Here is a 24223-nt window from a genome sequence, read left to right on the forward strand (position 1 = left end):
GCTGTTTAGTTATAGGTCAGCAAGATATTGCATGCTTCGCCAAAACGAATAAGCGCAGATGAAACTGATGAAAATTGGAAATTTTGATAGAACAAGAAGACTTCTTTACACAGATGTGACTTTTGCGCCTCGCGCTCTCTCTGGGAGTAATGAAACTGCCCTGGCCACTTGATGGGGGTGGCTGCCTTGCTGCTCATGCCATTGTCACCATCCCCTGCCTGTATTCAAGCGCCGCCATGCTCTGCGCTTTGGTGCTCGAAGTTTGTATCGTCTCGTGTTTCAGTTGGCAGGAACAATCGAATTGTTTTTGTTGTATTTGCGTATCGTTCGGATATCATCATGCCAAGTTTCAGCGACCGCCGAAGCCTGGTGGGGGGTAACCTCGTCCTTGTCCTGGAGGAGGCTGGAAACCGGGAGGAGCACCGAAGCCAGCTATACCGAAGTTAGCAAGGTTGCACATTGTGAATGGAGTGTCGAGAAATGACTTACGAGGAGCACCGCCAGGAGCGCCAGGGAAACCGGGAGGAGGCCCCTGGAAACCGCCAGCTACGAAACGAATCAGTACGGAGGTCTCTGGTCAAGCAGCATCAATACTTACGGGGACCACCTCTGCCACCAAAGCCTGGTGGAGGACCGCCAGGGAAACCGCCAGGTGCACCAGGGAAGCCAAATCCAGGAGCGGGACCACCGACACCTGCAGCAGGACCAGTAAGACCGGTGGGAGGCATACCTCTGCCTGCCGGGCGAGAGATACCAGGGCCTGCGGTCATAGTTGCAGCACCGGGGCCAGAAGGACCGTCCTTGGCCAATCTTGCCGAGGGATCTGCGGGAGGAGGACCTTCGACGGTAGATGCGACAATGTGGGCGCCACGGACAATGGTAAGACCAAGAGTGCGCTTCTCCTCCGTCTCGACGAATTGAGGCTCTGCTTGGCCAGGAGCGGCCGACTTTGCGGGCTTGCGCTTCACTCTGCGGAACTCCTCAGTGTCTGCGAGGACGAGATTCATGTGCTTGTCAAAGGCGAGCATCTGGCCAGCCATTTGACGACCGTCCATCATAGTAACGCGCAGGCGGTAGTTGATCAGGCCCTGCATCTTGCCCTGCTTGTTGGCGGCCATGCTGAAGGTCGATGCGCGCGGACGCGGCTGGTGCGAGAAAGAGGGTGAGTGGTCCTGGAGGGATGCGCGAGTGCTGCAGAGGTGACGCGAGAAGCAGCGGAGATATGCGACGGCTTGTTGTGAATTGATGGATGGGACGGCAAGAATTCCAGAGTCGGGCGGTCTCGCTCTACGCAGCTTGCGCTTGCCTGTTCTGTGGCCTGCAGGTCTGTGCCAAGAGTCGCAACTGCCTTCTCCGCATCCATCGCCGAAGAAGTTGGAAGCTCTCGTGCTTGCTGCCAGCCCGTCCGCCAGTCCGTTTCCCTCTCATCCACCACACACACCACCATGGCTACGACGAAAATGCAATCGCCTCTGAGTCTTCTCAGAGGTTCCGCCCCTCTCAATCGCTCCCTCCACGCCTCCGTCTTCCACGCCGCACAACGATCCTCGGCCCTCGTCCTTTCGCGCCATGCGTCATCAGCCGCTTCGACCTCGACCACTTCCACACCTGCGCAAACACCACAGCTCTCATGGGATGAGTTCCTCAAGCTTCGCCGTACTCGTCGCTTCATCAACCTTGGCTCCTCTGCCCTGAGCGGTGCTACGACTGTCGGTATTGCCGTCCCGGTTTTCGCCGAATTTGAAATCGAGAACATTGGCGCTCAGATGACTGGTCTGGATCCCATGTTCATCATCGGTGGTAGCTTGATGGGTGTCGGTGCTGTTGGTTGGTTGCTAGGTCCCTTCTTGGGAACTGCCTTTTTCAACATCTGGAAGGGAAGCGTGAGGAAAGAGTTTGCCAGGGTACGCCATCATCACACCTCTACACAGCCTACTTACACCATGTGCGAATGCTAACCGCGTCCTCGACTGCAGAAAGACAAGGATTTCTACTCACACATCAAGAGATTCCGTGCCGATCCTGCAAGCTCATCTGTCAACAACCCCGTCCCCGACTACTACGGAGAGAAGATCAGCAGTGTCGCCGACTACAGGCGATGGCTGAAGGATCAGAGAGCCTTTACAAGAAAGAAGAACAAGAACCTGCTCTAAGCAAGCCAGATCTACACCTTACACACCAAAACCTGTATCACCACCATCTGTTCAGCGCAGGGAGCATGAGCTAATTAGCGAATGCATATCGACATTTACATTCACATGCGTTTCTGTTCGTGAGCTGTACTAAGGCTTGGTACATGGCATGTTGTGCAATCCAACTATCCAAAAGTTCAAACAGTCCAATAGATCCTTACCGACCTCAGAACTTGGCACCCAACTCCTTCTCTTTCTTGATCTGTTCCTCGTCAACCACAATGATCGCTTTGCCTTGGATCTTTCCTCCATGGACCAACTCGACCAGATCCTCAATCTTCTCTAGACCGTAGAATGGGTTGGTCTTCACCTTGATCCCGTGCTCTGCAACAAACTTGAGCATGCTTACGCTTTGCTCAGGTGAGCAGAGCAAAGAGCCCTTAATCCTGATGTCGCGGAAGACGAATTCTGCAAAAGGAATGGTGACATTGTCCGGTTGTGCGATCTGCACCATTGTACCATGCATCTTCGTCAGGGCGCAAGCCAGTCCGGCAGCATCGTCGGCATCACTAAGCGTGATTGATGCGTCCACTCCAGCTCCGCCAGTGACCTATTCAAATATACCGTCAGTATAAGCTTCAAGCTGCAAATGCAATGAAGGGCTCGATCTCACCTTTTGTACTTCTGCAACCACACTGTCTTTACCTTTACGTGCATCAACGACCACGTCTGCCCCGTTCTCTTTGGACATAGACAGTCCTTCGTCTCTAGCATCAATTCCAACCACATTGAGACCGAGTGCCTTTGCAAACTGAATTCCAAGGTGGCCGAGACCTCCACCACTGCCGACAAGAGCTATCCATTCACCACTCTTCAAGCCAGCCTCAATGACTCCTCGCCAGATCGTTCTTCCTGCGCACGCCAGTGGTGCTGCACTCTCGAGAGTCACTTCGTCAGGAATTGGAGTCGAGTTCCTGGAATCCACGAGGGCATACTCGGCAAAGAAGCCGTCTCTATGCACACCAGAGTGTCCGACAATGTTTGTGCAGTATTGCCGCCATGTCTCTGGGCCATTACAATCCTGGCAGTGACCACAAGGATGGTAAGGAAGACCGCACATGACACGATCGCCAACCTTGAGGTTTGAGACAGAGGAGCCTACTGCGACTACAGTACCCGCACCTTCGTGTGAAGCTGTTACGGGAAGTTTGGTGCCAAACGTGCCATGCTGAACCATGCTGTCCGTGTGACAATTTGAGGCGACACCAATCTTGACCAGGATATCCTCAGGAGCAAGGTCCTTAGGTACAGGGACGGTATTGATCTTGTATGGTTTGTCAAACTAGAATGACTTCTTAGTCTCTCTGCTTCACAAGTAAACAAGTCCATGACGAATTGGATAATACCTCCACGACCTGAATGGCCTGCATATCTTCGGGAATGTCCTTGAGATCCATGTTTGGCATCGTGTCTGATTGACTGTGTGACTCTTGATGTCTTAAACGTGCTGTCGAGGAGCGAAAGAGCGTGTCATTGTATCAATGGGTTCCTCGGATGCTCCAAATATTGGAGAGCGCTACGTCATGGTCATGCGGGGAGGGGTGCATCGCGGTGATAGAGGCTTTAACGCCGGAATGATAAAGTAACTAAATTGAAGCCTTTCCCTCGTGACTTCTGGCATTGCAGCGAAGGCTAAATCGCGGCTCGTTTGAGACGACCAAGCATCGTCTAGACGCGCGATTGAAGAGTCGATATGAAGCTCGCTCAATTCTGCAACTGCGTGGACACTCCTCTAGGGGAAGTGCGGTTGGCGCGATCTCGAGCGTAGACTCCACGCCCGAGTCCTTTCGTCCAGATCATGGCCTTGAGCTTAACGTGATGGCCCGGCTCTCGTTGGGAGAAGCGCCCACGACCAAGCTGCAGGCGAGGGCCCTCGCAAGTAGACGACATCGTTTGTCGCTTCGTTCAACGTACGTTTATGTGATCTTTACAGGTAACCTCGCCCTGGGTAAGTGTTGTTCAAAGGGGTCACCTGTAACCCGTGTGTGGCTAATCGATAGCTCATCATATGGTGCCTTAAGAGTTCTCTCTTACCCAAGCATTAGTTACCTATGCTCCAGCACTATCACGGTCAAGGCACTCGATCACATGCGAGGCTCTTAACTACGCCGGAGATACGCTGCTGTCATCGGTGAGCGGGCGTTGTCACCGGCAGTCATCCGAGTGTCCAGGAGGCCCGGGCGGTGAAAGTGGTTCTTTCCGTGCGATAAAAGGACCACCTTCCACTTGAATGCAGGCGGCATCTCGTCCCAGAATCAACACTGGTGTACAGCATCAGTTCACTCCTTCCTTTCATTTCGTGTCTTCACTCTATTACCCACCCATTGGAATGGCATCGATGGATTTGCTGGCTCCTGCATCCAGCCAGGTGCACAAGAAGACCACCATCCCTTTGGTCTGCAACATTTGTGCACGCAAGCCCAAATTTAGTGACCTATCTCATCTCCTCACCCACATCAGCAGCAAAGCTCATCTATCGACTTACTACAAGCTCAAGGTTCGCTCTGGCTCTGATGATGCTGATCGCCAATCTGTCGAGGACTACGACATCTGGTATGCCGAGAACGACATCGAGTCTTTCATGTCGGACCGCATGAAGCAGAAGGATGAACGCAAGAGGATCAAGACTGGTATCTAGCCGTCTAAGCGACGTCAATTGAATTGCTTTTACTGAATTACCTTTTCTCAGAACCTCAGGCCAGCGGCCGAGTCATCAAGAAAGAGTCTGACTCTCCAACCATCACTCCTTTGTCGTCCTCCTACGATGATGTCTCGTCTGTGTACCCACACCCATACGCTGCTTACGCACCGATGTACAGCTGGGCTACTCATCCGTATCTGTATCATCATGCCAAACAGGAAGAGGCTTCATTCGACGAGGACGGCCAGCAGATCCACCATGATCAAGCACTCACTGCATCCAAGCGCCCGGCCAAGTCTCAAATTCCTCACGTTGGAGATGCCGAGGAAGACGATACCAGCAAGCTCAAGGGAATCGTGTGGCCAGGCATGGGTCTGTTCGACGCTGCAACCCCGGAGTTGAAGAAGAAGCGTAACCAGAAGAAGGACGTCTCTGTCAATGACCGTCTTGCTGCCATGTCCGAGATAGTCCAACAAAACGAGATGATCTTCAGTCCTTCTGGCAGGCTGTGCAAGGTCAGGACCATTTCCGGTCAACCACAAGCCGAGGACGACGTGCTTCCCGGCGAAGAGCAGCCGCCACGCCCACCCAAGGGCAAGAAAGCCATCAAGACAAAGCCTTTCGAAGACGGAAGCCCCATCGAAGACAAGAAGCCACTCAAGAATAAGAATCCTGATACCATGCTGAAGTCTGTTGTCCGCGCAAAGCCCAAGAAGAGAGGTCGTAAGCAGAAAATTGTTGCTATCATCGGCGCCGAGACACAAGAAGTTGAACCAAGCGAGGAGAATGTGCCTCGCAGAACTGGACGCAACAAGCGCAAGAGGCCACGCACCTTTGACACTGATGAAGCAGGTCAGGCCAAGGCTGGCGTGCAGGAGGCAACATTCGAACAGCCGGCTGTCATGACACACCTCACATCCGGATACCAACAGGCTCCCATGTACGTCGCAGCGGCACCTATGGGTTTCAGAATTGCCGAACCCACATACATGAACATGAACATGAACATCAACATGGCGGGTCAGAGCTACTACCAATTCCCAGCTGGACACAACAACCCTTTCACCTACGAACCGTCTCCCCTGCCCACATGGGACCACTTTGGATACGGCATAGGTAGTAGCATCGCCAATCCTCTGTTCGCCGGCATGTACGGAGGCAGCTTCGGCGAAGACGACGAGGACAACGAGGGTACTATCTCGGCACCCGTCTCAGATCCCATCTCGGAACCCGCCTCGGAGCCCATCTCTGAACCCATCTCGGAATCGTAGGAGTGAAGCTGATGGAAGGCGACGTGCGCATGAGCACGAGTTTGAGAAACATATATCGAGCATTTGCTTTACGAACAATAATGGCGACGGCACTGCACAGTGCAGGGAACAAAAGTACTTGATTCTCTTCTTTATCTTAGCGTGTATAGCTCAGGGGGCATGAATCGTACATAGGAACATTTGATAGCTGCAGCATCTGCGTTTGCAAGTAATGCTAATTTTTGTACTCGAACCACAAGTTGACAGCATCTTCGTCTCTCACATGTCAATAGTGAGGCACTCTACTGAAGACAGCGAACCTACAATAATCTAGATAGATCTTACAATATGCAAGCACAGGATCTGGCCGAACTACGTGCTAGCAACGATTGACATCACAACGTGATATGCGAGCCCGGACTGCAACCAGAGTTTGTACGCAGGATTGATTGAGGGTCATCGTACTACAACGATTGACATCAATTCGAGCTCTTCATCTATCAGACGCACATCCTTCAGTCGGCCTCAACTTTGACTTGTTTGAACTCGCCATGTGTTCAAGACTCGCATGCGGCTTCCATTTGTCAATGTATTATTCAGCTTGCAGAAGCGCCATAAGCGCCGTATTTTCCTCGGAAATGTTGTCCCTGATATGATGTCGGTGGCTTCATGCTCGAATCATGTGTCGTTGTGTCCAAATTTCTCCAATCGATATATCTTGAAGATTTTCCGGGATGATCTGTGTGCTTCGGATAGTCAGGGAACCAGAGACCTTTCTTTCACAATACATGAATATAGTGGAAGCATACCGGCCGATAGTAGACTTCCATTGTCCAAAGTTGAAGCAGGAACGAAGGATCTCAAACAACTCATGCATGAACGGGAAGAACCCCGACTTCGGTCACACCCATTTCTTCCCCCACAACCCCGCTGATCAGCATTTCTCCACCCCATCTCGGCAAACCCGCGTTTTGTCAGAACCATCTGTCCGACTAGCACCCAAGCCGTCTACAAGCCGTGGAGAAGTTATGGCGGAGTGCATTGATAAGCAAGAAAACGTCATGTCGTTTCTCTCCAGCTGTTGGCTCGTTCAGTACTCGATAGCGGCATGTCCGATTGGGCAGGGAGGCAGAGCAAGGGAAAATATGGTGGATAAGCAAATAAGAGAACGTATATAAAGGATCACATGAAAGGACGGTATTTGGAAGGATTGTTCCCGCATGAGTAGCCGATCGTCGCAGTACATATCTGCGACCATCTGCTGTTCTGTCTTTCGTTTGGTTTCTGCCTTTGTGTCACCCTTGCCTGTGTCTCTTTTATAGCTGCTGAAGGAGCCATTCGACAATGTCGCATTCACCAACCAGCACAGACAGCCCTAGCCGAATGGAAGAGAAGGCTGGAATCTCCAAGCTCGAACAAATAGATACCGGATTGTACGATCCAGATGCTGGACTCAGCGACGAAGAACGAGCAGCAATTGTAACCTTTCTCCGTTTCATACAAGCAATTCGGCGCGTTGGCTGACGACTCTGTGACAGGACAAGAAGCTTGTCCGAAAGCTTGATTTCAAACTTATTCCTTGGGTGAGCCTCATCGACGCCGCACGTACCTTGCCGTCGCTCACCAATGCAATAGCTCTCGTTTCTATATCTCATATCCTTCCTCGATCGAACAAACATTGGCAATGCCAAAGTTGACGGCTTGACCACCGACTTGAACCTCACACCAGGTCAATATAATGCTACGCTCTCCATCTTTTTCGTCTCGTACTCGGTATTTGAGCCCCTGACAAACGTCTTGCTCAAGAAATGGAGACCATCAGTCTTCTTACCTATCATCATGGTTCTTTGGGGAATCTGTATGGTCACCATGGGGCTTTGCCACAACTTTGCTGGCCTTGCAACCGCAAGATGGTGGTTAGGCTTTGCTGAGGCTGGTCTTTTCCCGGGTGTCAACTACTATCTGTCTTGTTGGTACAAGCGCAAGGAATTGGGCATACGTGCAGCCGTCTTCTTCTCAGCAGCTGCCTTGGCAGGTTCATTCGGTGGTCTTCTGGCAGCAGGCATTGCTCAGATGCGTGGCGTTGGTGGAAAGGCTGGTTGGGTAAGAACAGTGAGCCTTTGATGATCGTGACCGACGCTGAAATTGTGAGCAGGCATGGATCTTCATCTTGGAGGGTCTGGTGACAGTGATAGTGGGTGGTGCATCCTATTGGATGGTCCACGACTTCCCGGATGAGGCCAAATTCTTGTCCGTCGACGACCGTGCCAGAGTGATCAGAAGACTCAAGGAAGATCAGCAAGCAAGTGCTGAGCATGAGGTAAGTTGGGAATGCAAGACTCTTTGGCCGTAGTATCGTCCTGTGCTGACTTAGAATATCTGCAGGAGTTCAAGATGTCGTATTTCTGGCAGAGTGTGACGGACTGGAAGACGTGGTGCTTTGCAGTCATTTACATGGGAGCAGATGGTGCATTGTACGCCTTCTCGCTGTTTTTGCCCACCATCATAAACGCCCTCGGATACAGTGGTACCACGGCAAACTTGCTCTCTGTGCCGCCATACGCTGCTGCTGCCGTCTTCACAATCGTCATCGGTTATGTGGCCGATCGAACCCAGCAGAGAGGACTCTGCAACATCTTCGTTTCACTTATCGGCATCACGGGTTTCTGCATGCTCATCGGAAGCCAGAATTCGGGAGTCAAGTACGCAGGCACTTTCCTCGGTGCTTTGGGTATCTATCCGTAAGTTTAGAAGACGGTGCTTGGTAGGTGGCGATGTCGGCTAACTTATTTATAGTCTGATCAGTAACTCGATCACATGGTGCAGCAACAACGTTGAGGGCGCTTACAAGAGAGGTGTGACCATCGGTGTTGTCATTGGATGGGGTAACCTTCAGGGCGTGGTAAGTTCAAATGAGAAAACCTCAGATCAATGACAGAACTAATGCAATTCCAGGTGAGCTCAAACATCTACAGAGCAAAGGACAAGCCGAAGTATTACCTCGGCCATGGTGTGGTCCTTGCTTACTTGACATTGTTCTTGTTCTGCGGCAGTGTAGCAACACACTTCTTACTGGAAGCCGAGAACAAAAAGAGACGGGCTGGCAAGCGCGACCACTGGGTCGAAGGCAAGGACGAGGCCGAGATCAGAATGATGGGAGACAAGAGACCGGACTTCCTCTACGTCACGTAAGCAGAGCGGTCACAAAACATGAAGCTTCATCGGTACCTTCGAAATCAAATTTTGGTAGAACGCACTTGTATGCGGAAGAAGTGAAATTCGTATAAAGGGGGTATCAAAATCTCGATTAATTTCTCCAGACACGGACTTGCTTGTCCTGACCTCCACTGCCAACTCTGTCACCATCAGGACTCCAGTCTACAGCAAAGACCTGGTCTTTATGACCGGGCAAATCCTCCTTGAGCTTGCCAGTCTTGACGTCCCAGACCTTGAGGGTTGTATCCTTGCTACCGCTAACAAGCAATCTGCTGTCGGCACTGAAAGCGACTTGGTATACAGGTCCAACGTGGCCCTTGAGTGTGAAGAGGAAAGTACCATCAGCGGCATTCCAGAGCTTGATAAGGTTGTCGAATCCAGCAGAGGCGAGAAGGGTACCATCAGGAGAAAATGTGACATGGTTGACTTGTTTTTGATGACCCAGTAGACGAGTCACAGGTTTTGTTGAAGTCATGGGCGTCCAGAGATAGATTGTGCAATCATCACTGGCCGACACCAGTCTCTCAACCGCTTGTCCGCCATTCTTATGGTTGTTGACGCCGGCAGCAGCCTCGTAACGTTCTTTCGCTTTCGTGCGCTTCTCTTCCTCTGTGACCGGGACGCCCTTCTTGCCAGTATGATCGTAGAAAGCGGTGCGGAGTGCGAAGTCGGTGGAGAGGGCAAGGTGGTTGACCCAATGGGCGTGCGAGTTGAGGGTGTGAACGAGCGAGCCAGTTTCGGCAGACCAGACCTTGATAGTCTTGTCGTGCGAGGCGGTATAGATGAGACCAGCACCTCCCCAGCGCACGCATGAAACATTGCTCTTGTGGCCAGTCAAAGCCAGATCGGCGCGCTTGCTGGTAGCGTCCCAGATACGAACAGTAGCGTCTTTTGAGGCAGATGCGATGCGAGGTCTTCCAGCTTGCTGCATGTGGTATGGCTCCCATGATAGAGATGTTACCCACTTGGTGTGACCCTTCATGGGTCCACCCAGAGGCTTACCAGTCTGAGCGTCCCACAAGCGGACTGTGTTATCCATGCTTCCTGTGGCCAGCATTGCACCGTTGGGTGAATAGCTGACGGTCAAGACCCATCCTGTGTGTCCAGTGAGAGTATGCATAGGTGTACCAGTATCGCAATCCCAAACACGGGCAGTCTTGTCGCCGCTACCAGTAGCCAATCGCGAGGATGTCGAGGGCGAGAATTGTGCTGCGAGAATAGCCTCGCCGTGACCACTGATTGCTGCCGAGCATCTCGTCACGGCTTTTATACGGAACACGGCTTCTGCGCGACAAGGGATGTTGAGCTGGACTTCGGTCGTCGAGTCGCCGGACAGGAAGGCTGAGATGATGGCTTGTTGGTCAAAGTCGCCTGTGCCGAGAGGGTTGTAGAAGCGATAAGGGAGGCGCTCGCCGGCATCTTCGCGACCGAGGAGGGTGTTGAGCAATAGGGACAGATTCTTGGGCGACAACTCTGACAGCGGTACCGTCACGACGGGCCCTTGAGACTCGCCCGAATCGGCATCGATGAACTGAATGCGCTGGATGCCATCGGGCATCTGCTCAGGCTCGAACTGCTCGCGAGCCTTTGCAGCGGCCGCAGTCTTCTGTCGTTTTGACGGGGGTGGTAATTGTGTCGCCATTCTTAATTCTTGTGCTGTTGTGTTTGGTGCTTTCTTCGTCGACCTCTTCAAGAAATTTTGGATCCTGACGCTGGAGGCTCCAATGCAAAGTCCGCAAAGTCCGATGGAGGCTCGAAGTCTCGGCGGAGCTTCGCCGTACGAGTAGAACCATCACTTCGACAAACTGGACAATACCTGGACAACTTGTGATGTTTTAGACTAGCTTCTGCGCACGTAAGCTGTGTGATATTGGAAAGGATTGCCTGCATTGGTTGATCATAATTCCATCGATTTCTTGCACACTCGGCCGGCGCGACGAATCTCACGCTTAGGCCGGCTACAGAGCATGCTCCTGATGAACAGCTTTACCACACTCGAAGACACACGCCGCTTCAAGGCCAGGTCGCTATGTATGCACATCCGTGTTGGTTCCAAGATTGTATATTCCAGACTTATGTAGAGCCATACCGAGTCAGCATCATGAACTTGGATAGTTTTGTTGATCTGATGCCAGGATACTATCTGAGTTACTCTGTAGTTGGGATGCCAAAATGGAGATCATCTCGAGCCCATCATCACTCCTTGATCTACTTGAAGTTTGAGCAAAGGTACATCATCCTCTTGACTAGGTTCACTATGTTGCTGTCACTTCCAGCCCTTGTTGGATCCCTCGATCATCATGTAAAGACATATTGACACTCACCTCTCAATCTTCCGAGATGATCTAGTCTCCATCTATACCATCTCGTTCCTTCACACGCACTCTATCAACTCCTCACTCTGCCTCGCTAGATAAGTCACCTTCCCTTCTTCATCCTCTTCCTTCCTCTCTTCAACCACTTCCTTCTGCGGGTCCTCCACTCCCTCCACTTCCTCCTTCTCTTGGACTTCTTCCTCTATTCAGCACCTTACTCCACTTGAGCATCCTCTTGTTGTTTCACCATCAAGTTCCGTCTATCAGCATGGCCCACGTGCCACAAGAGCACAACAGCATGGCCGACACGATGGAGATGGTCAGAAAGCTTGCCACACTTGAGGTAGAGCTGAGGATCGAAAGAGAACAGCATGCCTTGGCACAACAGTGCATCGCCTACATGGCACGACAACTCGGCAGTCAACGCCAGACGTACGCTGCAACCAGACAGACAGAACGAAGACAGCCTCGTGGCAGAAGACTCGAGCGACCCGAGCGTGAAGACGAATCCGAATGCAGGGAAGAGGATGAGCTGGGAGCACGACCAAGAATTGTCGAGGAGGAAAAGCGAAAACCGGAGCCAGAAGATGTCCTCACTTGCGATGATGAGCAGAGCTCATCTTTACAGTCTCCGATTCTACCTGGCCCAGTCACTCCTGCTCCTGAGCAGACGTTCCGATCAAGGTGCCTTACTTTTCTCGGGCGTGAGGGAGGAAGCAACGAAACAGTCGACACGAGCAATGGCACGGAAGGCACACTCCTCACGTTCAAAAACAGTGGAGAAGTCTGCAGCGAGGCTCAACTTCCAAGCACTGACGAAGAGGTACACCATGTTACAGTGGCTGGAATGCGGCCGGCAGGGGTGAGACAGCAACCGCTATCTCTCGACAGTCTATCACAGCGCTACAAGGACCGCAAGCCTATGATCGACGGCCTCTACTCATCCCAATGGGCTGGAAGAAAGGACAGAACTGAGAAGCCAGATGTACCACAACTCCTGGTGCAGTTTTCCGAAACTTATGACGTGGATGAAGAGCCAATTGCCAACAAAGCCGAAGAAGCCAAAACACCAATGACTGAGAAGGAGAAGCGTGAGCATGCAGCAAAGCTCCGCAAGAACCAAGCCTTGGTGGCCTTCGACCCGTCCCCTAGCGAAGACGTCCTCCGAACCATAGTCGTCACCAACATCCCCAAGAACATGTCAGGAGGAGAGGTAATGGGCATGGTGTCTGGTGGCATCATCATCAAGATTCACATGATGAATACAACCCCCATCACAGGCAGCAGAGCGATGATGATTACATTCTTGCTCGCCGAGGACGCCCGCAGATTCTTGAAGTCGGTGAGGGACGTCAAAGAGCCCAAGTTCAGCATCCTTCAGACTCCAACCTACCCCATGCATACACATCTCTACGACGACGTCATGTACAATGGCATCACACGTTGCTTGGACATCTACGGGCTTCACAGATACATCACCAAGGAAGATCTCTGTAATGCCATCTGTCCAGAAGAACACAAGCATGATGGTATCATCAGCGCCAGCAGAGATGAACAAGGAGTCTGCCACCTCGAATTTACATCGGTGGAGGCAGCATTTGCAGGTAGGTACAAGCTCAAGGAGGAACTCTTCGGCCTCTTCAGCAGAATTGAGTGTGGAAGAGATCCATGTGATCGCGGAGTTCCCGGCATCGAAGACGCAGAGAAAGACACAGAGGACGCACATGGCGATGAATTGTCTGGAGACAGTGAGAAGATCGACTCGGAGATGAAGACTGAAGTTGAAAGCGAGACCAAGGCTGGTGCCGAACCTGAGAGCGAGTGTGAAGCAGAAAGGGACGCGGACGGATGGCCGGTCGGAGGCTTGAATTACGATTGAGGCAAGAGACAGGCGGCCTCAGCAAAGGAGAAAGGGGTCGAGCCTTGATTTCTTGACGATCTAGGAAGCCACGATCCACGGCGGAGTGGTCATAGGCATCAAATTATGCCCTGCTTCTACACCTTTCTCTTTCAAATAATAAAACATTTATCTAGCCAGCAATGGCACAATACCAGCTTCTTTACGACGCATAAAGAACAGTCATCTGAGATGGTGAAACAGTGCAGAAGCGTCCTGACTTCGTATACACAGCAGAATGAGGCACAGTGCCTTTGCCTTGAAACGCTATGCTCGATGCATTCTCTATCTTGCGCACAAGTGAGATGGGTCCACGGGCTGGGCTGATGGTGCTTAGCCTGGTAGCTCGCGTGGTATATGCGACGAAAGGTAGAAGGCATGTTGCAGCGTTGGAGGAGGGGAATTGGTAGTGCGAGGTGACGAGGGCGAAAGAGTCATCCGACTTGTTCACTATAGGTAGGTCTGTGAGCTCAGCCAAAAAGGAAAGAAGTCGTTTGAGCTTACCCATGAGCATCACGTAGTTCCTTGATGGGCACTAGACTCAGATATGCAGTCATGACAGGGACGTTTCTGACAGTTGTCTTCTGCTCAACATGTTGAAAGGCGGGCTCTTCGTCGGGCAGAGCAGCATCGTCGGTCGTGTCCTTGGTGGCAGGCTTTGATTCGATCAATTCCGAGCCGAGAGCATTGTATTGGTAGATGTTGGTGCCAGCCTCTTTCAACTCTCTCTTTGCAATCTCGACGATACTGATGAGCTTGTTGGCGACGGGTGCTTTGGCCTTCAATGCAACAACGGCGGGTTTCTCGTCGGCTGGTGTGGACTTGATGTGTGCGATCAGGGCTGTCGTGCGATTGGAGATGCTCGTCGAGGAGATGACACTCAATTCAAGGAGCCTACATTTGGCCGTCAGGTCGGGCGTAGCTGCAGCCATGACTGCCTGAAGGGATGATGCAGACGAAAACAGAAAGTCGCAATCACCTTGATGATGCCAAGCGCATGACGCTTCCCAATCTTTTTACAAACCATCAACAGGCCGTCTTGCGCCAACACTCCTTGCCCAACCAGTCATGGCAGCAGCAGAAAAAGAGCACCCTGCTCTTGGTCTCCTCACCCGCGCTCACGACCCATCGATCAGCAACCAAATCTTCCGCGAAAAGGTCCAAACCCGGCCTCTTCTCCTCCGTCCCTCTTCCCCCGATCCTCGCGAAGATGCCCGTTCAAAACGACAAAAGCTACGACTCGAGAAAGCGAAAGCCAACCGGAAATCAAAGAAGCCTCGGCCCTTGACCGCAAAGCAAAAGAGGGAGCTTGCTGTCTATGACATTCCGAAGGAGCAGCAAAAGTACGACATCTACGTGCCCATTTGGAAGTTGTGGTCTTCATACATGCGGGACATACTGAACATGGACAAGTCTCGCCATGTGAATGCTATGGGTGTTGGTCCTCTACTTGCGAGTGCAGACTATCACGGCGCCATGGTCGATGTTGTCAGATGTCGCTGCGTCGGAAGAGTTGGAATCAGAGGCATCGTCGTCAAGGATACAAAGTTCACATTGGAAGTCGTTACTCAAAACAACGAGCTCAAGAGTATGTCTTCTGTCTTCTTCCCATCTATTTGCTGTCTTGCTGATTGTGCGATAGCCATACCCAAGGAACACACCATCTTCAGATTCGAAGTACCCTTTGCCGAACAAGACGACGACGGTGACAGCCAAATGGCGGAACCACGCAAACCCTTTATTTTCGAACTCCACGGTTCTCAGTTCGAGAACAGACCGGCAGACCGTGCAAACAGAAAGTTCAAGCAGCACATTGATCCAGACTTGTGAACACAATCCGACTTCTTCGTTGACAATAACAACAACAACAATCACAACACACACCTTCTTCGCATCACAGACTATCGGTAAATATACGCTGTACACCTGGTCTGCAAGCCACCGGCACAAACAGGAGAGCTGCACACTTCTCCCCAGCAGACAGCACCACACCAGGCTGTCCCGAGACAGGCTAGGATGGCTGACCAGGCACCCGAAAACCTCTTCTCTCGACCAACAGCTAGGACTACGAAGGGCCTTTGAAGCAAGAGAGTAGGCGCAGCCCGACTGAGTCCGGCGACAGCTTCAAGTAAGACTGTCAGTGCCTTTGCTATGGCTCCGCTACTACTAGTGACGACAGGAATAGCTAGGCACAATACATGAGCACTCTGAGAGGCACGGGCTAGCTCTTACTAAGGCTTTCGTGTTCCTGCGAGCTACAGCGTCAACTTGCTGTAAAAGACCAGCAAGCGGTCAAAGAGCGGAAATACACAATCATGGCGAATCAATGTAAATATCATGTAGATATAGCAGGAACTGACTTCTCTCGTGTCAATACAATATCCCTCGAGATTCTCTGTTATCGTATTTGAGTAGTAGACTATTAAAGACGTATACTCGAAAAGGAACAAATAATCCATCAGGGACAGGGTCACCAAAAAACATGCTTCCAAAAGAGAACCGCCAAGCCCCGACTTTCTTCTCCGCTCTTCTCTTCCGCAGCCCGCGCGCGCTTTCCTTTCATTATTGTAATTCCGCCAAACTTTCTCGTCCGCGATCATACAATCTTTTTTCCTTCTCTCTCTCTCTCGCCCGATTGATCATCTGAATCACATCTCAACTGTCACAACAAAAGCCCCATACCTCAGTACTCAGATCGACAACACAGAGCTCTTGACTACGCAAAAAGCAAACCGCCGCCATGTCGTCCATGCGCAATGCCGTCCAGAGGCGCAATCACAAAGAGCGCGCTCAACCGCTCGAACGTCAAAAATGGGGTCTTCTCGAAAAACACAAGGTTCGTTCACACCCTTTTTCCATCTACACAAATTAGACGTCTTCAGGACTTGTGTACATAACAATATCTACATGAGACAAAGAAGAAGAAGTAGTACACAAGTCTAACACGCAAACAAAACAGGACTACTCCCTACGTGCAAAAGATCACAATGAAAAGAAGCGCCGCCTCAAAGTCCTACGTGAAAAGGGTGCCCAGCGTAACCCCGACGAATTCGCATTCGGCATGATTTCTAGAACTACAAAAAAGGGTGTTCAACAATCGACAAGAGGAAAGGAAAATGGCTCCCAAACGCCAATGAGCATGGATGTCGTCAAGTTGCTCAAGACGCAGGATGCAGGTTACTTACAGACCGTCTTGCAACAGACGCGACGTGCTAGGGAAAAGATTGAGAAGAGGGTTGTCTTGATGACCACTGGTGTTGATGCGTCGAGCAAGAGCAAGAGGATGGTATTTGATGAAGACGGCGAGCTGGTCGTGGAAGAGGAAGAGCCACTCGACTTTGACGACGACGACGACATGGACCTGGATCTCGACGACCTATCAGACCTGGGTGACCTCTCTGGACTCGACGATCTCGACGGTCCCGATGGAGATGGTAGCGGTAGTGAGGATGGAAAGAGCGAGGATGACAAGAGCGACACCAAAGGCTTGTCGAACGAGGAGATCAGACAGCGACGGAAGAAGAGGCGTGCGCAGGAAGTGCTGCAGAATCATCTCGAAGCGCTCAAAGACCGCGAGCGTGACCTGTCCAGTGCTCTGACGCAGCTCCAGGAGCAACGGGCACGCATGAACAACACCGTCGGAGGCGTCAACAAGGAAGGTGTCAAGTTCAAGGTCAGGGAACGCAAGCGCTGAAAGGGTGGAGTGTTGATCATGACGGTATTACATGTTCTGCGAGGGAGCGCCTGCGCTCTCGCCGGGTTTCTTCGAGTTTTGCGCCTCGTGCGTGCTGCTGGCTCCGTCTTCGTCGTACAGTCCCTGCTCCTCAATGTACTTGACGACGGGTTCGGGTACCAGGTAGCGGATGCTCATGTCACGCTTGCGGAACAAGCGGATCTTTGTGCTAGAAATGTCGTTTTGCACCAACTGCTGTACCACGTGGATGTTGTCTTTCCACTGTTGCAACGTTGACAAGGCTTCGTCGATATCCGTACCGCCTCTCTGTTTGTTCTGTTAGCATCTGATCGAGGGAGGGTTGGAGCAGGTGGGAGCATACCTCGATGATGAAGGCGCCAAAGTTGCTCAGGATGTAGTCGATATCCTTGGGTGCCCACACGCCTGGAGCAGACATGGTTTGGATCAGGTCTGCACCAGCGAGCAAGGCAATCTTGGCCATCTTAGGACCTTGGGGAGTGTTGAAGGGTCCGCGGACTGTATTTATTTCGTGCTCGAAGTGGTCGAGTACTTTTGCCGTCTCAAGGTAGTCTTCGTGGAGAGCCTCCCACGGGTCGACTGCAGTGACACAATTAGAATCCGATAGTCAAAACATTTCACACACGATTAGTCATACCGCTGATCCAACTGCTTTGCTCGACAGCCAAGCTGCACATGTTTATTCTGTGTTCGGCCTTGACGAGACCACTCTTCTTGTACGCGTCACCAACAGCACTGATGTAGGCACCGACAACTTCAAAATTCGTGTTGAAGCGGGCGTAATCAGCCGCCATTTCGAACATTCTCAGGTGGAGGAAGGTGATGGGACTGAAGGAACCACACGCTACAAGGACCAGCGGTGTCCTTGACGGATCCTTGAGTTGTGACTGCAGACGCTCGGTGGGGAATGTGTAGTTGTTCATGGCCAGGGTTCCGGTGGGTGCCGATGACATGGCGACGAGATTGGAGAGCGTGTGGTATTGGCGGCGCTCACGGAAGATTCGGAGTGATCGAAGTTGGAGAGCCGGAGTAGAGAAAGTCTTCAGGGGTGGCTGGTTGGGTCGACTGAACAAGGTGGGCAGAATCGAGTTGGGTCTGAAAAGCGTTCGTTGCGACAGATGCGGCTTTGCGCCGGACAGACAGCGGGGTGGTGACGTGGTGGGCGAGTGTTTGGCGACGAGGGCGAGAATCGTTTGTCTAGAAGAGGCCGTTGTGCTAGAATTGGGATTATTGAAGGATGGAAAGCAAAGAGTCAGAATGCACAGATTGGTCGCGGTCTGTGGGTGGGAAATGACTGGGCTCTGGGTGAATGGATCGAGACTCGGGAATGAGGGGCTGCTTGGACCCGTCCGTATCTTTTGCTGGAAAATCACGTGGAGCACGTTTGCTTTTAACTCCGGCTTCGCTGCTAGAGGCGAGAAGGAGAGATTGTCATTGCAGCCTGCAATGCACTTAGGGTGTCTTTTGATGCATGTGTAGTTTGTTGCCCGAGTCAAATCTAGGCAGGAGTGCAGCTGTATCAAATGCTTTGGTGTCACAAAGGGGAACATCTCCAGAGTCGCTGCTGCCTCCGTACATCCCTCCGAGACCTGCTATGGCATTGCAGCCTGCCGGTCTCACGCGGATACCCGTCATACATGATGTTTAGGATTACACACGAGCACGTGTATCCTTTGATAGACCAGTCTGGCAACTGCTGGCGTAGTCTCATGCCTACGTAATGATGAAGCATGGTAGACTTCACGTACAGACTCTGAAGCCTGTCAGCCGAGGTGCAGCAGACGATCGCTCTGCCCGACCTAGGCCGTCACACAACCCTTGATGATACTGATAAATTCCTGCTTCGACTGTCTTGTTCGTAAGTTCGAGACGGTGATGTAGATGCCAAAACGATTGCACCGTGTGCAATGACCGCACACGGGCAAAAAGTATCCCTAGCGAGATTCGAACTCGCGACTTTCGCATTGCATAATCTGTTCCGCTGGAACAATTATAAGAACGACACGCTAGCCGCTGCGTCACAGGGATTAATATCAACTATAAAAACTTATCTGTTTATATTCTCGAGGTCCGAGGCTTGCAGTCTTTGATGGAATTCAACAGGCTGGCCAATGTGACGGCAATGATTTTCTTGTCGGGGAGAGGTCTGCGATTCCTCGTCAGAAACATGCGCGGACCGAAAGCGCTTTCCAAAAGATATCATAGCCGCCGAAGAAAGGAGTGTGGGAGAAGAAAGAGAAAATGAAATTGTTGCAAATTTTACAAAAGATTTTGCTACTCGCCTACATCCGAGCGCTGCTTCAACAAGCAAACCTTTTTTTCACAGCCAACGAACGTACCAGTAAACGAGTGACGACACTCCTCATGACATAGATACTGTCCATATTGACACCGGTGGCATAACCGAGCACATGTGGTGAGAACTATAAAAGCTGGATGAAAAATCGTGAGTGAAATTAACAATGAGTTGGGCGCCGCGACCAGATGTGCGCACACCAAGATAACACAATGCTTATCCGCGAAACGTTGACCTCTATTACCATGCTGAGTATTACAAAGCTGTACAAATCTGAAACCGTAAGTCTTGTCTATGCCTTCTCGTTGACTCTTCTCTCGTAGTGTATTGAGGCTGGTGTAAGGGGGCGTGAAAATAATGACTGCAGACATGGATAAGTTAGTAAAGTCCTTTCAGAACATGCATCATGGGTCCAAACTTACCGAGTAGTCAGTGTCAACAACACCCTTGCGACCATCAAGGTTGCGGAGCTTGAAGGTCTGAACCATGGTCACTAGGATGGTTTGCAGCTGCACGTAGGCAAACTGCTCACCAATGCAGCGATGTCTGCCAGCACCGAAGGGAAGGTACGGCGAGCTGGCACCCTTGGAGACCAGACCATAGCCGTAGTCAGTCTTCTCATCATCGTCTGCATTGGCAGCAATGATAGGCTTGAGCTTTGAGTACTTGCTGCTATCCTCGGCGTCCCATCGGTGAGGCTCCCAAAGCATGGGCTCAGGGAAATACTCAGGGCACTTGGATGCAACACCGGGAGCAGCCAGCAGGACGTGGGTAGTAGGAATGACGTAGGGAGTGCCTTCGATGGGCATGGGCGATTTGACAGCACGCATGATGCTGTGGATAGGACTGTGCAGGCGCAGAGTCTCCTTGACGACTTGAGAGTGGAGAGGCAAGCGGGAGAGGTCTTCAAAGGTCAACTCTGGCAGGTCGGCACCAAGGACGGCCTTCTGTTCGGCAAGCAGTTCCTCAACGATATCTGGGCGAGAAGCCAGACGGAGCATAATCCATGAGATGGAAGCGGAAGAGCTGTGTTGGCCAGCCATGAGCAGCGCAATCATCATGTGAGCAATCTCCTTGTCAGGAATGGTCTGGCCAGACTTGTATTCGCAGTTCATCAGGTTCCAGATCATGTCCGTCTCACCATCTTCGGGCTCCGTCTTGCCACTGTCACGTCTAGCCTTGATGATCTCCATGTATGTCTCCGTCATCTTGCGCTGAGCAGCGTCACGCTTGCGGTTTTGGGGCAGAGGGGCCCAGGGAAGCATGAAGTTGATGGGAGTGAAGCCCATATCGAGGTCGTGGTACAGGTCGGCGAAGGTGCTGTCGAACTTTGCGCGGACTTCCTTGCCCTGGAGCGAGCGACTGGCAGTGTAGATGGTCAATTCGGCCATGGCCTTGGGCACGTTGAGGTCGCCAGCGCTGCCCTTGAACCAGTTTGAGTTTGCGACAAAGTCCTTTGTTTCTGCGGCAATGACCGATACGTAGGAGCGGAGGGCTTCTGTGGTCAGACCGAACTTGACAAACTTCTTTTGTTCCATGAGCTTCGAGTTGGGGCAATCGTAGACAACATCGGTGCCGAAGACGGGAGTGGTCAGGGGGCTGTAGATTTCTTCGGCGTTGACATCCTTGAGCTTGCCGTTCAAGATGAAGTCGGTGCCCTTTGTGCCGAGACAGACAGTGGTCTTCTTGCCGAGTAGGATGAAGGTGAAGGTGTCGCCGTACTGCAAACAAAGAGTTAGTGTGGTGTAGATCGAGAGTTGCCGAGCGACAACAAACCTGTTCGCGACACTTGAAGAAGAACTTGTAGGGATCAATGCCGTAGGTCACGGTGCTGCCAATGAAGGGCACCCAGTGGAAGACGAGTGGTGGGTCGGAGCCCTTGCGGCGGACGGGCAGCAGCTGTGAGAGCACATTGAGGACGATGGCGAGAGTGAGAGTTGCGCCGGCGACGATCGAGACGGCGAGCCAAAGAGGCTTGTCGCCCAGGTGCACCGAAACGGCGTCAGTAACAGTAGCCAACACACCCATTGTCGTTGCGGAGGTCCAGTAGTAGAGAGAAGTCCAACGCGGCGTGTTGAGAGGCGCCCGCGCGGATAATTATTATTATTGTCCCTGAAATTATGGTCTGATCATCTCCCGAACGCCGCCCCTGCCCAGCAAAAGCCACTCAAACAACGTATGATGACCCTGCCATGGTCAGTCATCATGCCATTTCCCCAGAAACATGGCCTCATAATCTTGTACGCTCAAAATCATGGCCTCAGAATCTTACATTCCAAGTGTCCACTCTCCTCCAGCCAGACAATCGTTCGCTTCGAGGCTGTAGAAATGCATGATGACATTCGAATCCCCGTGGCATCTGCGGGAGAGCGAACAACAAAACAGAGCCTCCCGCGAGCAGTTCAGCCGTATCGTATAACATCATTGTGCATTTCTACAGCCTGCTTTCACTCTCAGTTCGAACACGGGGAGACAAAAGGGGTCAATTGATGCCATCAAAGTGTCTGTCGTACTACCATAATTATCGTACTATCGTCTGTCCTATGCCTTTGCCTCCTCTGCTTTTGCCTTTCTCTTCGCAACCTCTTCATCACCGTATAGCGTTTCATCTCCCTTGCCGCCCATTTTGACGAATTCATCAGGATTTCTTGCATGTGCAGGTACGACCTCGTCTTTGACGTTCGTTCGCTTATCATGGTCTTTGTTTTGCTCCCATACCTTGATATCCCGGTCGTCTTTTTCGGTAGCCTGCGTCTTGAAGAAAGTCGCATCGTTGATCGAGCTCAACAGCGTCCTCTCTCTCACTGGCTTTCGCTTCGAGAAATCCAGATTGTTCAGCGCTCCTGTCAAACCGTCTGTGCTTTCCATGCTTGCTCCGAAGCTCATTTTGCCCTGGCCGTCTGTACGTCCTGTCGTCCATGGATGCTCGAGACACTCATCTATCGTAATTCTCTTCTCAACATCGACTGTGAGCATCTTGTCAATCAGATCGAGCGCAGAGTCTCCAACGCTGTCCCAGTAGGGACTAGGGTAGTCGAAACGTCCCATTCTGATCTGCTGGCTTAACGTGTATGGATTCTCAGGAGAGTAGAGCTCGTCGCTGAACGGTGGGAAGCCGCACAAGCAAATGTATAGCACAACACCCAGTGACCACACGTCAACAGCACGTGTGTATCTACGGCGGTTACCCTGCTCCAAGATTTCAGGTGCAACATACGAAGGCGTGCCGCAAAGAGTGGATGTGAATGACTCCTCTCCAATGATCTTAGCAAGTCCGAAGTCGGCGATCTTGATATTCAGTTCACGATCGAGGAGAAGAATGTTTTCGGGTTTAATATCGCGATGGACGATGTTGCGTTCATGCTGCAGCGAATTAGTCAAGTTGTCAAGACTCAAAAGCAGTAATTTCAAACGTACCAGGTACTTTATACCCTGGAAAAGTTGCACGAATATCTTCCTGGTCTCTGCTTCACTCAGCTTGTGCTTCGCGACGATCCAGTTGAACAATTCGCCTTCCGCGGCAAGTTCGAGGACCAGGTACACGCCGTCGCTTTCGTCAAATGTATCCTTGAGACATAGAACATTGGGATGCGAGACCCCCATTAGCACACCAATCTCTTGTTGCAGGCCATCGACTCTGCTCTTCTCTTCGGCGGCTTGAGAGTTGGTGGTCGTTCGGCGCTTCTCAAACTTCTTGACGGCGTAGCGGGCACCACTACATTTCTCTGTACATAGGTAGACTGTAGCAAAATGACCTTTTCCGAGCTGTCCTTGGATCGAGTATTGCTGGCGGAAACCATTAGTGTCGCGGATGCTCGGGTATCGGAAGATGAAGCGAGCCACATCCAGGATGGAGAGTTCGTCACCGTCGTAGAGATCACGTCGCTTGTTACGACCCACAATGGCATTGTTAACGTAGGTGCCGTTGCCTGAAAGATCCTCGACGACAGCAATCTGGTCGCTGTCCTTGTTTTCGCAGAAAAGCAGGCAATGGCGGTTGCTGACTGTAGGGGTCTTGATGATACGGTCTGGCCGGAGAGTTAGATCCAGTAGCTTGTACATGCGGCGGTCGGCACTTACCACACTCGGGATGTCGTCCAATCAGGTAGCCGCCAGCCGGGATACCCTTCTCCGCCTTTTCCTTCTCGTACGAATCTTCTTGATTTAGATATTCATCTCGCGGTACGGCGGTCTTGCCGTCGGTGCGGCCGATCTTTGTCTGAGGAACAGGACATGCTGCACGACGTCTCAAGACTAAAGGCTCCGAGACACCGTCTAGTGGCACGAGGTAGCCCCAGACACCCTCGGCTTCTTCGTCCTCGACTTCATAGCTGATGGGTGGCGGTGGTAGGAATTGACTGTATGGCTGGGTGTCGGATGGAGGCGAATGCAGACCTGCAGCAAAGGGAGGAGATGAATCACGCTTCTCGGATAACTGGGAAGCGGCATTCGAGTTTCCTTCGGTCGAGTTCGAGGCTTTGCGCGTGTCTGGCGATGGTAGATGGGTGGGCTGTACAGTGCGAGGCTTCTTCTGCGAGTCATTGTCGAGTTCATCGGTCGAAGCCTAGTCAAGTAGTGTGTGGTCAGCAATGGCGACTTGTGGTGGTGGAACAGATCAAGCGCACTCTGGCTCGCTTGAGCGGAGTGTGGCTCTCGCCAGTAGGGGCCATGGTCGAGAATAGACTGTGCAGTTCGACAGAGCTA

The 24223-nt window shown here is 51.8% G+C and overlaps 13 protein-coding genes across 13 annotated transcripts; 6 read left to right on the plus strand and 7 right to left on the minus strand.

The window, feature by feature from the left end:
• Positions 1–349: 349 nt before the first annotated feature.
• On the minus strand, positions 350–1118 carry AUEXF2481DRAFT_6929 (uncharacterized protein; the record flags this gene model as incomplete). Its single annotated transcript, XM_013486283.1, has 3 exons — positions 350–432; positions 490–546; positions 599–1118. The coding sequence occupies 3 exons, from the start codon at positions 1116–1118 to the stop codon at positions 350–352; spliced, it is 660 nt and encodes a 219-aa protein (XP_013341737.1).
• Positions 1119–1445: 327 nt separating this feature from the next.
• On the plus strand, positions 1446–2153 carry AUEXF2481DRAFT_31434 (uncharacterized protein; the record flags this gene model as incomplete). The annotated part of the gene is made up of 2 exons (XM_013486328.1): positions 1446–1904; positions 1977–2153. 2 exons carry the CDS (start codon positions 1446–1448, stop codon positions 2151–2153), a joined length of 636 nt encoding a protein of 211 aa, XP_013341782.1.
• Positions 2154–2358: 205 nt separating this feature from the next.
• Positions 2359–3589, minus strand: AUEXF2481DRAFT_6931 (uncharacterized protein; the record flags this gene model as incomplete). The annotated part of the gene is made up of 3 exons (XM_013486284.1): positions 2359–2742; positions 2806–3474; positions 3539–3589. 3 exons carry the CDS (start codon positions 3587–3589, stop codon positions 2359–2361), a joined length of 1104 nt encoding a protein of 367 aa, XP_013341738.1.
• Positions 3590–4521: 932 nt separating this feature from the next.
• AUEXF2481DRAFT_31436 (uncharacterized protein) lies at positions 4522–6104 on the plus strand (the record flags this gene model as incomplete). The annotated part of the gene is made up of 2 exons (XM_013486329.1): positions 4522–4822; positions 4882–6104. The coding sequence occupies 2 exons, from the start codon at positions 4522–4524 to the stop codon at positions 6102–6104; spliced, it is 1524 nt and encodes a 507-aa protein (XP_013341783.1).
• A 1362-nt stretch (positions 6105–7466) lies between these two features.
• On the plus strand, positions 7467–9275 carry AUEXF2481DRAFT_67601 (uncharacterized protein; the record flags this gene model as incomplete). The annotated part of the gene is made up of 7 exons (XM_013486404.1): positions 7467–7562; positions 7622–7666; positions 7719–8186; positions 8239–8403; positions 8469–8824; positions 8880–8985; positions 9039–9275. 7 exons carry the CDS (start codon positions 7467–7469, stop codon positions 9273–9275), a joined length of 1473 nt encoding a protein of 490 aa, XP_013341858.1.
• Positions 9041–10969, minus strand: AUEXF2481DRAFT_42164 (uncharacterized protein). Its single transcript, XM_013486377.1, has 2 exons — positions 9312–10969; positions 9041–9262 (listed from the first exon to the last, which is right to left on the minus strand). Exon 1 carries the CDS (start codon positions 10939–10941, stop codon positions 9391–9393), a length of 1551 nt encoding a protein of 516 aa, XP_013341831.1. The 5' UTR covers positions 10942–10969; the 3' UTR covers positions 9041–9262; positions 9312–9390.
• A 913-nt stretch (positions 10970–11882) lies between these two features.
• Positions 11883–13493, plus strand: AUEXF2481DRAFT_31439 (uncharacterized protein; the record flags this gene model as incomplete). The annotated part of the gene is made up of 1 exon (XM_013486330.1): positions 11883–13493. The coding sequence occupies one exon, from the start codon at positions 11883–11885 to the stop codon at positions 13491–13493; it is 1611 nt and encodes a 536-aa protein (XP_013341784.1).
• Positions 13494–13945: 452 nt separating this feature from the next.
• Positions 13946–14443, minus strand: AUEXF2481DRAFT_6936 (uncharacterized protein; the record flags this gene model as incomplete). Its single annotated transcript, XM_013486285.1, has 2 exons — positions 13946–13961; positions 14016–14443. 2 exons carry the CDS (start codon positions 14441–14443, stop codon positions 13946–13948), a joined length of 444 nt encoding a protein of 147 aa, XP_013341739.1.
• Positions 14444–14579: 136 nt separating this feature from the next.
• Positions 14580–15341, plus strand: AUEXF2481DRAFT_6937 (uncharacterized protein; the record flags this gene model as incomplete). The annotated part of the gene is made up of 2 exons (XM_013486286.1): positions 14580–15099; positions 15154–15341. The coding sequence occupies 2 exons, from the start codon at positions 14580–14582 to the stop codon at positions 15339–15341; spliced, it is 708 nt and encodes a 235-aa protein (XP_013341740.1).
• Positions 15342–16079: 738 nt separating this feature from the next.
• On the plus strand, positions 16080–17512 carry AUEXF2481DRAFT_42168 (uncharacterized protein). The gene is made up of 2 exons (XM_013486378.1): positions 16080–16347; positions 16471–17512. Exons 1-2 carry the CDS (start codon positions 16252–16254, stop codon positions 17203–17205), a joined length of 831 nt encoding a protein of 276 aa, XP_013341832.1. The 5' UTR covers positions 16080–16251; the 3' UTR covers positions 17206–17512.
• On the minus strand, positions 17233–18176 carry AUEXF2481DRAFT_6939 (uncharacterized protein; the record flags this gene model as incomplete). The annotated part of the gene is made up of 3 exons (XM_013486287.1): positions 17233–17511; positions 17567–17802; positions 17861–18176. The coding sequence occupies 3 exons, from the start codon at positions 18174–18176 to the stop codon at positions 17233–17235; spliced, it is 831 nt and encodes a 276-aa protein (XP_013341741.1).
• A 1277-nt stretch (positions 18177–19453) lies between these two features.
• AUEXF2481DRAFT_42169 (uncharacterized protein) lies at positions 19454–21812 on the minus strand. Its single transcript, XM_013486379.1, has 3 exons — positions 21296–21812; positions 19942–21240; positions 19454–19880 (listed from the first exon to the last, which is right to left on the minus strand). The coding sequence occupies exons 1-3, from the start codon at positions 21545–21547 to the stop codon at positions 19812–19814; spliced, it is 1620 nt and encodes a 539-aa protein (XP_013341833.1). The 5' UTR covers positions 21548–21812; the 3' UTR covers positions 19454–19811.
• A 248-nt stretch (positions 21813–22060) lies between these two features.
• AUEXF2481DRAFT_47659 (uncharacterized protein) lies at positions 22061–24061 on the minus strand (the record flags this gene model as incomplete). Its single annotated transcript, XM_013486395.1, has 5 exons — positions 22061–22392; positions 22417–22882; positions 22937–23547; positions 23600–23914; positions 23956–24061. The coding sequence occupies 5 exons, from the start codon at positions 24059–24061 to the stop codon at positions 22061–22063; spliced, it is 1830 nt and encodes a 609-aa protein (XP_013341849.1).
• Positions 24062–24223: the final 162 nt, after the last annotated feature.

The sequence above is a fragment of the Aureobasidium subglaciale genome, assembly GCF_000721755.1.
Source record: "Aureobasidium subglaciale EXF-2481 unplaced genomic scaffold scaffold_17, whole genome shotgun sequence".
In the NCBI taxonomy this organism is placed as follows: domain Eukaryota; kingdom Fungi; phylum Ascomycota; class Dothideomycetes; order Dothideales; family Saccotheciaceae; genus Aureobasidium; species Aureobasidium subglaciale.

What these genes read in the sequence shown, in the direction of transcription:
- AUEXF2481DRAFT_42164 (XM_013486377.1), bottom strand. Translation starts at nt 10,941, where the DNA reads ATGGCGACACAATTACCACCCCCGTCAAAACGACAGAAGACTGCGGCC.
- AUEXF2481DRAFT_42168 (XM_013486378.1), top strand. Translation starts at nt 16,252, where the DNA reads ATGTCGTCCATGCGCAATGCCGTCCAGAGGCGCAATCACAAAGAGCGC. An exon ending in GTCTTCTCGAAAAACACAAG is followed by an intron (nt 16,348 to 16,470) that starts GTTCGTTCACAC and finishes CAAACAAAACAG; the next exon opens with GACTACTCCCTACGTGCAAA.
- AUEXF2481DRAFT_42169 (XM_013486379.1), bottom strand. Translation starts at nt 21,547, where the DNA reads ATGGGTGTGTTGGCTACTGTTACTGACGCCGTTTCGGTGCACCTGGGC. An exon ending in TCTTCAAGTGTCGCGAACAG is followed by an intron (nt 21,241 to 21,295) that starts GTTTGTTGTCGC and finishes CTTTGTTTGCAG; the next exon opens with TACGGCGACACCTTCACCTT. An exon ending in TTGTTGACACTGACTACTCG is followed by an intron (nt 19,881 to 19,941) that starts GTAAGTTTGGAC and finishes CCATGTCTGCAG; the next exon opens with TCATTATTTTCACGCCCCCT.